Genomic DNA, 15,360 nt, shown 5'->3' on the forward strand with positions numbered 1-15,360 from the left:
ATACACAGAAAATGTTAATTAAAAATTAACTTTACATTTGGTTGAAAGTTTCAGTAACTTTCAGAAGAATGAAATCGTACAGAGTATATTCTTTATCTACAATGCAGTAAAGTATAAATTAATTTCCAAGGATAACTAGGAAATACTGTGTGGTTGTAATTTCTAAGATCCAATAACAATAGGCTAACAAAGCTCACACCTTACATATTGGCCAAGTTCTAAACTACTGTATCACCAAATTTTACCTTGCATCCCACATCATACCCTGTTCCTAATCATCTCTGTTCTTTATCCTGTGATCAGTTATACATGTTACTTACATTTATCTTTGATCCTCTTTCTCCTGTATTGACCTTGATTTTCTCTCTCAATAGTAACACAGTCTCACCTTGAATACATTTCCTTCTGGCCATTTCAGATGAAAAATCCCATGAAACCCAGACCAGCTACTTCAGATACTGACTCAAGCCCACACCCTGTAGGAACAGTATTCCAGGTAGTTTTATCCTAGTCCTGTAAACAGGAGAGAAATACCATTTCTGCCAGGCTAGGAGCACGAAAGAACATTCCATCTTTGAGCTATTTTGACCATTGAAAAGCTGCTTAAGTTCTCTTGAACTGAATTTTTTCACTCTGTGTATTGGTTCTAATTTGAGTTGTTGGTCTGTAGTACAGAACAGATTGAACTCTTTGACTATAGCCTCCAAATCTTTGAGGGTGGTAATCATGCCCTACCTGAGTCAGACCTTCTGCAGCCCAACCACTTACGTCTTTCAACTGATTTTAATAACACATTTCTATCTCCTTTACTATCCATCGCTCACAATAATATAGAACAAGGGGAGCAGAAAAGATAACATAAGGATCAGCCCATCAACCCTAGCAACCCACGAATAGGAATTCCACAGAGAAAGAACAGGAAATGAAGGAGGGAAGGTATTTCACAGATAAGGAAAGAAAAAAATATTCATGTCAAAAGGGTCCACAGATTAGCATGAGTAAAAAATGGCCCCCATGAGACCCGAATAACTATCAAGGAAAAAAAGCAGGTCACAGCCATAGAATGACACTAACACTAGCATCAGACTTTTTGTTTTCAAGATGGTTGTTACAAGACAGCAAAACAAAGCCCTTATTGTTCTGAGGAGAATCACTTTGAAGCTAGGCTCCTTTAGCCAAATTCTTAATCAAATGTAAAGACAAAGTTATCTTCTGAAGGGTGAAGATTTAGAAAAATGATTTTTCCTACCCTTTATTGAAGGTGTTCACCATCACAGTAACAGTGGAGACCAAGAAAGAGGAAGATAGGTATTTTGAGAAATTGTGATATTAATCTGAAAACGAATGCAAAGAAAGCATTGAAAGAAATAGGCAGTTAATTGTTGAGCTCCAAGAAAAATATCTTCAAGAAGATAGGAATTCCACATGATGAACATGAGTAATAAACTGGAAAATATTAGCTAACGTGGCAAAGAAGAAATTTATCTCACCACAAGAAAAAAATAAATGCAATAAAATTCTAAGAAAAAATATTTGTCTATTGGAGGAATGCAAGAAAGCAGAATCTATCTGAAATATCAAGAGCCTCCCATGAGGGGCACAGTGGTCATGTTACTGTCACTACACAGAAGTAATCCAGTGCTGGTGGCCTCGCAGACTCTTGAGTGAATAATATTTACATTGTCACAGTAAGCGCTATCTACTGACTTTCAAGTTGTAGAATAAACATAGCAAAGTGCCGAAGTTATAATTAGGTTTTACCAAAGCAAATGTAGATATTATCTGTATTTACAATGCTAAAGTAAAAGTTGAGCTAATGTAAGGCGGGAGGGGGAGGATAAAGGTAGAAATATTATTAGTGTCCTTATCTTACAGAGTATACAAGAGAAACGTGAAGCTGTTGGTACAAAAAATATATATTTAAGTATTATTTGAAGCTACAAAGACACTGCATAGAACTAATGATAATGTTATTACTGCCAAAACTTCCAGACAGAGAGGAAGAGTGAGAGAAGTGAGCAGCTTGTCTGTCATCACAAAGAATGAAAAATATCCAAACCCCGTGGTTCCAGATACGCTTAGTAGATAATCTCTGAAGTTGATACATCAGTAAATACGAGCGTAAGCATATTACTTGGCAGTGTGGAGGTAACCACCAGAAGAACTACCAACAGGAAGCTGATCTGATGCCTGAATCCAGATTGTGTCTGTAATGTCATACTTCCCTGGCTCCGTCACTGCACCTATCTTAGAGTCACAGGGGTCACCGTGCCCTGGGTGTTTCATTTTTTAACCACGCAGCGTAATATGTAAAGCTGCACCGTTCTAAGACTTTCCTTTTCTGTGTTATCTAGGTACAAAAGAAGCCAGACAAAATTAAGGAGGATATCCTTACTGATAAGGACGAAAAGAAAAAAGGAATGTGGGATTCCATCAAAAGGTAATTACCAGTGAATTTTTTTAACCTATAAGCATAGATCCATCAGGAATCTTGTATGTGGCAGGCTTGCAGATGGTACACATCCAAGTAAAGCATTGGTCCTCTCTCGTGGGATGAGATTGATACATAAATTGTTAATAAAACAGAATAGGAAACCGGAGCTGTGGGGCAGCTGAGAGTAAGGTGCTCTGCAAACCCTGAGAGCAAAAGGCTGTATCTAGTGAGGAGGAACCTGTGACAAGATTCCTTGGAGAAGTGTGTGGTTAAGAGGGGCTCCGAAGGAGGGATAAGATCTCAGAACTGGAGATGGGAGTGAAAGTGTGAAGTCAAAAAGATTAAGTATGTTCACAGGAACAGAAAGTAGCCCTGCTTAGCGGAGACCCTGGACATTGAATATAATAGGGAATCTATAAATTAGGTTGGGGCCTGTATTAATCAAAGCAGGACTGATTGGCTCACGTGTGTTGAGTCCAGGAGCAGAGCTGGCTTTGGGCATTCAGGTGTTGTGGTCCAGAAACTCTTCCTCCATGTCTCAGTTCTAGTCCCTGGCCTCCTTCATTTTGAGATGAAGGTGTAGAAGAAGTAGTTTGCCATCTCTAGTGGGAAGAGATTGCTTCTTTCCATAAAGTCCCAGGGCTGACTCATTGGTCCACTTGTTAGCCGTTTGTCCCAAATGGGAGTCACTGTAACTCTGACCATGCCTGGGTCATATATGCCTACCTCTGGAGCCAGTGAGACGGCCTATCCCACCTAGATCTCACAGAATGAAAATGGAGAATGCCAAATACTAGGTTCTTGTTACTAGAAGTATAAAGGATGTTAGGTGAGGAAAAACAAAAGCTGTCTGCTATAGATCCACATCGTAGAGAACTCTGAAAGTCCATCTCAGAGGTCTGGGCTTTATTTGAGTTATGATGGAGAACCAGTGATAATCTTAATCGAAGGTAAGAAATAGAAACTTGAGGCCAGATAGATCCAACAACCTAGGCGGATTTTATTTTGCCAATCCGAAGCACTCCCATCATTTGGGATTGTGCACAGTTTATGCCTCTTTTTCTGTAGTTGACTTCTTGTTTGGTAAGAATGGTGTTCTTTTTCCTTTACGTGCATTGAACTGTTACTGATTGACAAGGGCTCAAACCCTCTCGTTTTGAGATCATTTGGAGAGTAGTATGTTTGACAGGATAATGAAGCAGAATGTGGGCATTTTAAAGGTATTTGTCCATTGGCTTCCATTAAAACCAGAAGGTGGAGACAAGAATGAATACAGGTGACCGTCAAACTGTAGCACAGCCCCTTGCTGTTCAGAAAGTACCAGAAGCAAATACTGCTGTGTTGGGAAAGGGGAAGTAGCACGTTTGGGACGGTAACTCCTCCAGACACATAAATACTGTGTATAATATAATGCTTTCACTTTTTTATCTTAAGTTTAATCATAACTTGGGAGTATCAACTGTATTTTTCTTATTTGGGAGATTACAATAAGAAAAGATTTGAAAAATACTGTCATAAAGATTCCTGTTTGGCAAAATAGATCTCTAGTGATTATAGTTTATTCTTTTCCAAATTTTAGTCGTTCTAAATATCTGCGCATATAAAAATAAAAATTTAATTAAATAAAATTTTTACCTAGGAAGAAAAAAATTATACATTATAAATACCCCAAATGAAAGATCCAGTCATTTTGTGTATGAGATGGGGCTTATTTTGAGAGGCTTTCCTAATTTTATTGCGTATTAAATTTAGTATTTAGGTATGTAAAGTTTACAAATCCATATTAAGAAGCTGTCAATACTCTCTTATTCAAGTTTCACAAGAAGGTTGCATAAAGAAAAAGACAAAAAGGAAGCAGATGTTCTAAACATATTTTCAGTTGCTTCTGGCCATTTATATGAACGCTTTTTAAGGTAGGTATATTTTTTATCTAATGCTTTGAAAAGTAGTACATGGTTCAAAAAGAATTTCAGGAGTTCAGAAGAACGAAAGAGCGTGCAGTGAAGTAATCCACCTGTTTTCTTATTACCCAGTCTCCTTCCAACAGGAAACCAGTATTTTCATAGCTTGCCAAAGACATACGAAGATAAGCAAATATATTTTCTTCATTTTTAACTTTTTACTTAAGTAGTAACAACGTTTGTTATTCTACACCTTGCTTTTTTCTTTCTTTTTTAAAGATTATTAATTAATTAATTTGAGAGAGAGAGAGTGAGCAAGCCTGAGCAAGTAGGGGGAGGAGTAGAGGGGGAGGGAGAGACTCTCAAGCAGACTCCCCGCTGAGCACGGAGCTTGATCTCACAACCCTGAGATTACCTAAAATTATGAGAACAGTATATATATATATATATATATATATATATATATATATATATATATTTTTTTTAAGATTTTATTTATTTGTCAGAGAGAGAAAGAGTGCACACACAAGCAGGGGGAGCAGCAGGCAGAGCAGGCAGAGGGAGAAGTCCCCGCTGAGCAAGGAGTCCTATGCGGGACTCGATCCCAGGACACTGGGATCATGACCTGAGCTGAAGGCAGCGGCTTAACCGACTGAGTCACCCAGGCCCCTATATATATATATATGTGTGTGTGTGTGTGTGTGTGTATATATATGTGTGTGTATGTATATATATTTATATTTATATACATATAAATATATATATATTTTTAAGATTTTATTCATTTAGATTTATATTTATATACATATATTTATATTGTATGTATACATTTATATACATATATATATATATTTTTTAAAGATTTTATTCATTCATTTAGAGAGCATGAGCAAGGGAGGGGCAGAGGGAAAGGGAAAGAGAGAATCTCAAACAGGCTCCACATGGGGCATGGAGCCCAGTGTGGGGCTTGATCCCGTGACCCCAAAATCATGACCTGCACTGAAATCAAGAGTTGGATGCTTAACTGACTGAGCCACCCAGGTGCCCCAAGAAGTATATTTTTAAAATACAGTTAAATTCCATGAGTTTGACTGATTTGGAATATTGGTGTTCTCTATGGCTAGGAAATGAACATACGTTGTAACAATATGATATGTGAGAGAAAGTATATGTAGTAAATTTCCCTTTTCTAGTGAGGAAATACCTTATTTTATAAAAAAGACGGGTGGGGTAAGAGGAGGAAAGCTTAATTCCTAACTACAAAGGGCTATTTTTTTAACCTTTTATATGGAAGGATATCAGAAAATTCCTCAAAACTATTTGAATATGTCTTGGTATTTTAATATGGAAATTTAGATACATCTGTATCTTCCCTGGTCAGAGATCTAGCATAGCAAGACAAATGGTCTGTCCAGTGAACTTACTAACAGAGATTATTCAACTCCTGCAGTTTTGTACACCTGGTATTAATGACACAGTAATAGAGTAGAGATGAGAAGGTAGTTCAACTAAACAAGGCTATTTCAGAGTCAACTGGAAAAAACGAAAAGCAATTGATTTATTCTATGTGGGGTGTGTGTGTGTGTGTGTGTGTGTGTGTGTATCCTTATACATTACATCCTTGATGAGGAACCATAATTTGTGAAGGTACTTCAGTCTGTTTCTCCATAATTCAGAGTGAAAGATTAATATCTTTAAGTAATTGTGTGTGTGTGTGTGTGTGTGTGTGTGTGTAATAATTAAAAGCCTTAGGAAAAACAGTGAACTCCTATTGATATTAACTTATTGGGTTTAACATTCCTATTTTATACAGAATTATGATGCTTTCTGTTTTACGTAACACCAAAACACCTGTGAAATTCTGGTTTCTAAAAAATTATCTCTCACCAACATTTAAAGTAAGTACGTTAATCTTTTTATTATAGAATAGTTTAATGTTTGAAGAGTAAATTCTTTATATCGTAAGTTCACATAATTTCAGAATGAGTCTTTTGAAATGACTACTTTTAATCAATTTTAAAACTTTGGTATTCACTGTTTTATCTGAAGAAAAATCCTGTGCTGTTTTTATTTAAAGAAGTGTTTAAAAGGACAGAAGGGGATGGCTTATTTTTAACTAAATTCAAAATCAGAAAGATTAGTGGTTTTTCATGGTAATGAATATAATTAAATAAAATTTGGCAATGAAAGACATGTACAGATTGTCAATAAAAAGAATTGAATTGTCCTAATTTTACAAAGATAGGCTGGGACAGTAGTAACAGAGAATATGAAAACTGCACCGTAGGAAATAGCTGGATAGTTCTGAGAACAAAAAGGCTCTTCTGTCTCGGTGCAGCACGCTGTTGCTGTGGGGCTGGTTTGGGTACTATATGCAAAATGGCGCCTTGCGTCTGGAGACGTGTTCAGATGGTCAACCGCTCTTACCCTTTACTCAGCCTCACGCCCCTGCCACAAAGTGTACCCTGTGTCTCCCTATTCTCACGACAGATTCTCCAGATTTCATATAAGTTAGGGTCTCATTCAGTAGGAGTTCAAAGGCTTTCTCCTCCTCTGATCCAAAACCAGGGATAAAAGCAGAAATGAGCATGGCCAGCCATGTTTGTATTCCTGTTGCCAGCACGTTGCTGAGAGCTTTTCCTATGTAGTTGCTCTTCGTAAAGGTCTATTCCCGGAAAACCAAGACTCAGAAATTATATAACCTCCCAGCCTATACAGCTGGGAGGTATCCAAGCCCACCCTCGGGTTCAGAGGTTAACTAGAAGAACTCGAAGAACTAAGAAGAGCCATTATCCTGCCAGTTAGGGTTTAGCACAGCAATACCTTACAGCTGATACCTTGTGGCTCAGAGCCCCAGCTGTACGTCCCACTGTTAGCTTAGACTCTTTGGTGTGGCCCAAGGCAGGACAGTGCAAGGGCAGAGGTTACCTCCCAGGAGCCCTGGGCAAAGGGCCCAACCTTTCTTGGAGCAAGATTTGTCCTTTAAAGCCCAGGCCTGAGATCAAACAGCTACTTAGGAACATAGCTACTTAGGAACATGACCCCAAGCATTCTGCCCTCGGAGCCCAGGTGCTTAACCCTACGTCACAGCCTCTCCTGCCACCACCACCAAGAGTGACACCTCACGTGCTCATTTAGGAGCAGATAAACAACTGAAAAAGAACCCATAAATATAAACAAGAAGTCATACTAGTTTGTTACCAAGTTTTTGATGTTATCCTATTAGGCGACCACTGCACATGGGGATTAATTCTACATAAACTGAGATAGCTCCGTCCGAAGATTCTCTCAGCAGGCATGAGCCTGTTCCGTAGAAATATATGCCGTGTCTGCATATGTTCTTCCTCTACCATGTGGCCAGAAGTAATAGCATATCTGAAATAATAATTTCCTTCTTTGGGGAATTTCATTCTTTTCCCTCAAAATGCTTATCTTTTTGAAACTTTTCAGTAAAGTACAATGTGTACAAATTGTAAGTGTGCAGCTTTGATGAATTTTTACGAAGTTAAAACACCTGTGTAGCCAGTCAGACACAGAAATTACTAGTACCCTAGATCCTTACCTTCCAGTTTTCAAAACCTACCTTCAAATCCTTGCTGACTTATACCTACTTAGGGAATAATCCTTTCCTGACCACACAATCTGAAGTTATAGTCCCTTCTGATTTTCACTCTGCTTCCCTCCCCTTTTTACTTTCCCCTAGCACTGTGTTCTACAGGTGACTCAACTGTTTCATTCATTTTCTACTTAATTATGGCCTTATGAGGGCCATAATTTGTGTCTGTTTTGTTCACTTCTGTATCCCTAGGTCCTAAAAAAGTACCTGACACCTAGTGCGTGCTCAGTGAAAATGTTAGTGCATATTTGCTGATTAGACAGCTTTTCTACTTTCTCCTAACACTTTTTTTTTAAATTTTGAAATCAAAACAATGATTCTCAGCAACTGTTCTAGCCATAATTGCAGCATTTCAATTCACAGATAAAACCAGAGCTTACAATAAGGAACGTAATTTAAATCTACACTGATCTTACAAAAGCAGGAAGAAAATTAAAATAGGTGTAAAACCAGCAACAAGCTCCAAATGAGAACTGAGGAGGAAAAAGCAAATTCTGTTTGCTAACCTGTCTTCCCTCCCCCCGACCTTGACCACACTCCCTCTCAGTTTGGGGCTCATGAGCCAAACTTAGCCAACAGTGTGTTAATGAAATACTGCCCTCAACAGGGTAAGATACTCGAAGTCTGTAAGACTCTTGAGTCCAAGGGGCACCTGGGTGGCTCAGTGGGTTAAGGCCTCTGCCTTCAGCTCAGGTCATGATACCGGAGTCCTGGGATCGAGCCCCACATTGGGCTCTGCTCTGCAGGGAGCCTGCTTCCCCCCCTCTCTCTGCCTGCCTCTCTGCCTACTTGTGATATCTGTCAAAAAAAATTATTTAAAAAAAAAAAAAAGACTCTGAATCCAATACCAAAACATCCAGAACCACAATGACTATCCTGGATTTTTAATTCTTGAATTAAATAGTCATAAATTGGGGCACCTAGGTGGCTCAGTGGGTTAGGCCTCTGCCTTCGGCGCAGGTCATGATCTCAGGGTTCTGGGATCAAGTCCTGCATCGGGCTCTCTGCTCAGCAGGGAGCCTGCTTCCCTTCTCTCTCTGCCTGCCTGTCTCTCTGCCTACTTGTGATCTCTCTCTCTCTCTCTCTCTGTCAATAAATAAATAAAATCTTTAAAAAAAAAAATAAAATAAATGAATAGTCATAAATCTCAAACATGAAACTCATGTAGAAAACCCAATTTATCAATTTACAGCTCATTTTGTGGTTTTTTCCCTCCCTCTTCCTGTTGTCTCTGGGCAGCCAGCATGTTGACACACCCATGCACCGTGTGACGCATCGGTGTTCCCAGATCCCAGACGCTTTTCCTTATAGAGTCAGGCTTTCTCAAGTCAAACGTTGGTAGTAAGAACTAGGGGAGCATTTATCTTATTTAATTAACTTGCTGTTCAATATGGCATACCTATTCCTTAATGTCATTAGATTACTTAGTTTCATGTATGCTTGTATTTTTATATTGGTCAATGTTTTCATGTTCCTCATTAATAGGTGTACGTTGTAGAAGTAGTCTAAACATTTTACCAAGTAGTTTGTAACAATTCATGGTAAACTCTGCTTTTTAAAATGTTAATTTTTTTCTCTACAACAAAAATGATTTTCTCTTCCTTGAGTATATTCTTCGGTTTGTGTTTATGTGTGTGTTTGTAGGAGGTGATTCCTCACATGGCCGAGGAGTATGGCTTCCAGTATGAACTCGTGCAGTACAGGTGGCCCAGCTGGCTCCATCAGCAGACTGAAAAACAGAGGATTATTTGGGGTTACAAAATTCTTTTCCTCGATGTCCTCTTTCCTCTGGCGGTGGACAAAATCATTTTTGTTGATGCTGACCAGGTGATAAGATTAACTCTAGTTTTTGGTAGTACTTAAACTTTTTTTGCACTTCTGTCTGGGTGTAGGGACTCAGTTTATATTGCTGCTGTTCATTATTATCTTTGTTGCTATGCTACGTAAAAATACGTGACATGAATGGGACACATAAAGGAAGTGTCTTAAAAAAAAAAAAGCTGTCAGAATTCCAGGGGAAACTCAAATGTATCTGCAAGAAGTACCATTTACTATCTGGGACCTGGCAATTTTTTCCCTGAAGTAGTAGTTTTTTTTTTAATTTTGGTAATTAAAAAAGTACTGATCCTAGTCACAATAAAAGTAGTTGTCTGAGTTCCTATGAATATGAGCTGATTATTTAAAATGAGCTCTTTCTTCTTGCTAAAAAAAAGTTGGTGATTACAGACAACTCTCATTTCCTTCTAATGGAAAAAAAATATCCCAAATTTGGCTACTAAAAACCATTATAGTACTCAGGTTTCAAAATTTATATATCCAAAAATTGTGACTTTTCACCCTTCCCTCCCTTGCATGTCTTTGTAATCATTAATGGGAAAAAATATTTGAAAAATACACAGAATTTTTAAGTAGAACACTAAAATGTAAAAATTAACATTGTATGAGTTAAGAGTACAAGTTAGTTCAATTTGTATTTAGGACAAAAAGTACATTGTTCAAATCCTATATTAGAATTTGCTTATATTGTCAACTTTTATTACTTTTATAGTATTTTCCAAATTGATCTATATGAATCATTATAATTAAAAAGTAAGAAAACAAGCAAATGTGGTTGATGAACTAAGCACTTCCAAATATACCATTTAACATAAAATATATTTCTTCTACCTTTCCCCAACTTACACAGTGATATTTTCCAGCAGGCTTGAATCTGTTAAAAAATGCACCTGGGTGATACCGTTGGTTGAGCGCTCAACTCTTGGTTTCAGCTCAGGTCATGGTCTCAGGGTCATGGGATCGAGCTCTGCATCAGGCTCAGCACAGAATCTGCTTGGGTTTCTTTCCCTCCCCCTCTCCCTCTCACCCTGCTCCCACTCACGCGCTGTCTCTAAAATAAATAAAATCTTAAAGAAAAAAGGAACTGTTATTTCATTAAAGCCACTAAGGATAATCAAGAGGTTTTTCTTTATCATTCAGACTAATATTTGCCAATATTACAATAATGGAGATTTATCATAAGATGATTTTGAATTACTAATCTATATCTTGATAAACTAAGAGTAATCAAGTAAGTAAGAATACTTGTGAAATATTTAATTTATTTCTAAAGTACATTTTGTTTAAACTATCTTGATTGAAGTGGCATCACAAGGGGCCCCTGGGTGGCTCTGAGCTCAGCTCAGGTCATGATCTCAGGATCCTGGGATCAAGCTCTTTGTCAGTCTCTGCTCTTGGCAGGAAATCTGCTCATCCCTCTCCCTCCCTGCCCCTCCCCTACTCATGCTCTTTGTCAAATTAATAAAATTAAAATGATGTAACAAACTATCCTTATTAATAAATAAGACCACTGTCATATAGACTAAGCATAGACATTTTTGGTTTCTTTTTTTTTTTTAAGATTTTATTTTATTTGAGAGAGAGCACACAAGCAGGGGGAGGGACAGAGGGAGAAGCAGACTCCCCAGTGAGCAGGGAGCCTGACTTCAGGCTCAATCTCGGGACCCCAGGATCATGATCTGAACGGAAGGCAGATGCTTAACCAACTGAGTCACCCAGGCACCCCAGTTTCTTTCACCTGAAAGAACAAGAGAAGAAATAACTTAGTAAACTCCTTGCTGCTTGAAAGAGCTGTGAGAAAAGCACAATTCTCTTTATTTCTACAATCAGGTGATTATTTGAGATTCACATAAAAAGGGCTTATTATAATAACATAATATTATTTTATAATCTTCATCAGAGAAACTATTTTAATTATTTAGATTGTGAGACATGACCTAAAAGAACTCCGAGATTTCGATCTGGGTGGAGCACCTTATGGGTACACTCCATTTTGTGATAGCCGCACTGAAATGGATGGATATCGTTTCTGGAAAAAAGGATACTGGGCATCACATCTCTTAAGAAGGAAATACCATATCAGGTAAGAAAATTTATACTTTTTATAAAGTATAAATTTATACTTTAAATTTATCACAATACTCAGTTTTCTTAGAAATCAGACAACAATGGCAACCTGTTAGTGTTTATGGCATGCCCGTCTCTCTTAAAAGACTTTACATGTACTAACCCATAAAATCTCTATGACAACATTTTGAGATGCCGTCATCCCCATTTAACAGCTGTGGAAACCTGGAAACCACAGCAGGCGGCATTCACGTGACTCTCCCAGGCTTATACCGTTAGTGCTTAGCTGAGCCAGGCATTAAACCCAATTAATAGGACTCAAGCGAGAGGCTCCTAACCACTAAAGATAAACTAGTTGGTTACGTCACAAAATGAGCGTACTGTCTTCAAAGCTGTTGTTTTGGAGAGCCATGACTTTCATGGTGTCTTGGAAAAACTTGAGGCGACTCTACGAGGATATGGATCCTAACAGTGTTATAACGAGCTTCAGACCCATTGGTCCAAACCGTGTTGGACATTGGGAGAAAATTTATGAAAGGTTTCATCATTAGTAGACCCAGGGATATCTAAAAGTCAGTCCCATCCCTGTGGACCATCACTGGGGGAAAGTAAAAGTCTATGAACAACATGGGCCACCAAAGACTCCTCACCTTTGCAGTGCCTTGTATGTGGTGGATCTCAAGAAGTTCAGGAGAATTGCAGCAGGAGACAGGCTCCGGGGCCAGTACCAAGCTCTCAGTCAAGATCCAAATAGTCTTTCAAACCTCGATCAGGTAGGTAGAATGTTCATAGACTCATTTTCTTCTCTTTTTTTCTTTTCTCTTTAAAATTTTATTTTATTTTTTCAGTGTTCCAAGATTCACTTTTTTATGCTCCACACCCAGTGCTCCATGCAATACGTGCCCTACTTAATACCCACCACCAGGCTCACCCAACCCCGCACCCCCCTCCCCTCCAAACCGCTCAGTTTGTTTCTCAGAGTCCACAATCTCTCATGGTTCGTCTCTCCCTCCGATTTCCCTCAACTCACTTCTCCTCTCCATCTCCCAATGTCCTCCATGTTATTCCTTACGCTCCACAAGTAAGTAAAACCATATGATAATTGACTTTCTCTGCTTGACTTATTTCACTCAGCATAATCTCTTCCAGTCCCGTCCACATTGATACAAAAGTTGGGTATTCATCCTTTCTGGTGGCTGAGAAATATTCCATCGTATGTATGGACCATATCTTCATTATCCATTCGTCTATTGAAGGTCATCCTGGCTCTTTCCAGAGTCTGACGATTGTGGACATTGCTGCTATGAACATTGGGGTACATATAGCCCTTCTTTTCACTACATTTGTATCTTTGGGGTAAATACCCAGTAGTGCAATTGCAGAGTCATAGGGTAGCTTTATTTTTAATTGTTTGAGGAATTTCCGCACTGTTTTCCAAAGAGGCCGGCACCGGCTTGCATTCCCGCCAACAGTGTAAGAGGGTTCCCCTTTCTCCATATCCTCTCCAACAATTGTTGTTTCCTATCTTGTTAATCTTTGCCATTCTAACTGGCATAAGGTGGTATCTCAGTGTGGTTTTGTCTTGAATTTCCCTGATAGCTAATGATGTGGAACATTTTTTCATGAGTCTGTTAGCCATTTGTATGTCTTCTTTGGAGAAGTGTTTTTTCACGTCTTCTGCCCATTTCTTGACTGGATTACTTGTTTTTTGGGTGTTGAGTTTGAGGAGTTCTTTATAGATCTTGGATACCACCCCTTAACCTGATATGTCATTTGCAAATATCTTCTCCCATTCCATGGGTTGCCTCTTAGTTTTGTTGACTGTTTCCTTTGCTATGCAAAAGCTTTTTATCTTGATGAAGTCCGAAAAGTTATTTTCGCTTTTGTTTCTTTGCCTTTGGAGATGTGTCTCGAAAGAAGTTGCTGTGGCCAATGTCGAAGAGGTTACTGCCTATGTTCTCCTCTAGGATTTTGATAGATTCCTGCCTCACATTGAGGTCTTTTATCCATTTTGAGCTTATCTATGTGTGTGGTGTAAGAGGTTGGTCTCATAGGCTCATTTTCAGTACATGGATCCAGACCGCTCCAGTTCCCTGCCTGTAAACTTCAAAATCTGACATTTGCATCCTCTTTTTCCCCTTGGTACATTCTGTATCGGATATCTTGACTGTCTCGACTTAACGTAATTTTTTCACTTTCAGCTCAACATTTTCAAAACTAATCATATTTTATCTTCACTTTTCCATCCTTAGGCCTCCTCCTCCCACCACATGCCCTGACTCACCCTCTGTACCTTTTTCTTACTCCCTTCCATCATCAGTGAAACGTGTCTCCGTCTCTGTCTTCCGTCTCCGTCTCTGATCTTTAAGACAAACTCCCTTCATCCTGTGTCCCACCTGGCTACTGCCTTACATTTTGTTTTTCCTAACAGATAAGCATCTTTTTTTCTCAATATCTGACTAATTTCCAGAGTCACTTAACCTAATGATTGGACCCAAAACCTCCCAGAATTAAGGGGATAACAAGCACAGCTTCCCCAAGAGCGTCACTGGGAGCGAGGATAAGCATGATTACTTCTACTTTGCCCCTTGGACCCATTCTTCCAGGTGGTGACACAGCACCATATGATGGTTGGTGATTTAGAACATATGCTGCACCCCACTCTTGCAGCGTCTTGTCTCCAAGGTAGCACCTCCTGTGCCTTCAGTAAATCATTTATTGCTCTGTCAGGCCAGCAGCTTCTGGGTGGTGGAGTATGCGGCCGGACCATGGGATCTCCTGGTCATGTGCCCTCTGCCAGGCTTCCTTTCCTTGCTCTAAAGTGGGTCTGTTGGTCTAATGCAATATTAAATGGAATCCTCCCTCAGTGGATAGCTCTGTAAGCCCTTGGATAATGCTGCTAAGTCTCTGCGAGCAGGAAAGACAAACCCGTATACAGAATATGTATATATTTCAGTTCAGAAGAATCTGTGGTCCCTGGTTGGTTAGGAAGAGTCCAGTCTGGTCGGCTACTTAAAAGACTTCACAGAGTAGTGGTCTCTCCTCCCAGATGGGGAAGGGAACCCTCCCCTTTGCCTCTAACAAAGAGTTTTATAAATTTTTTAAAGTTAGCTAACCGTACAGGGAGGGGCTTACTCTTTAACATTAGGCTTATACTTACATTGGGCGGTTCATTTTTCCATTGTCTTGGGGTTGTGGGATTACCCACAGAGAACAATTTTAAAAATGTCCAGCCTTTGTGGGTTTTACTGCCAGCAAGTGGGGTCTGGTAGTCTTCCATGAGTTGGATCTTGTGATTCTTTTTATGATGGGCTTTTTCTTTTTGAATAAATAAAAATAAATAAAAGACACAAACTACCAAAATGCACTTAAAATGAAATAGTTTGAGTAGTCCTATGTCAATGGAGGAAATTGAGTTTAGTTTAAATCTCCATGCCCAGATAGCTTCATTAGGGAATTCTACCAAACGTTAAAGAAAGAAACAATACCAATTCTACTCATTCTAT

The 15,360-nt window shown here is 38.9% G+C and overlaps 1 protein-coding gene across 1 annotated transcript in view; it reads left to right on the top strand.

The window, feature by feature from the left end:
* UGGT2 (UDP-glucose glycoprotein glucosyltransferase 2) overlaps positions 1-15,360 on the top strand; it is a 189,050-nt gene that overhangs the window by 157,151 nt on the left and 16,539 nt on the right. Inside the window, exons 31-36 of the mRNA XM_080798047.1 lie at positions 2,355-2,440; positions 4,249-4,347; positions 6,149-6,233; positions 9,596-9,778; positions 11,710-11,870; positions 12,513-12,627. Of these exons, the coding sequence (XP_080654173.1) occupies positions 2,355-2,440; positions 4,249-4,347; positions 6,149-6,233; positions 9,596-9,778; positions 11,710-11,870; positions 12,513-12,627 (729 nt within the window). The remainder of the gene's footprint in view (positions 1-2,354; positions 2,441-4,248; positions 4,348-6,148; positions 6,234-9,595; positions 9,779-11,709; positions 11,871-12,512; positions 12,628-15,360) is intronic.

This window comes from Martes martes (assembly GCF_963455335.1).
Source record: "Martes martes genome assembly, chromosome: 3".
Taxonomy (NCBI): Eukaryota; Metazoa; Chordata; class Mammalia; order Carnivora; family Mustelidae; genus Martes; species Martes martes.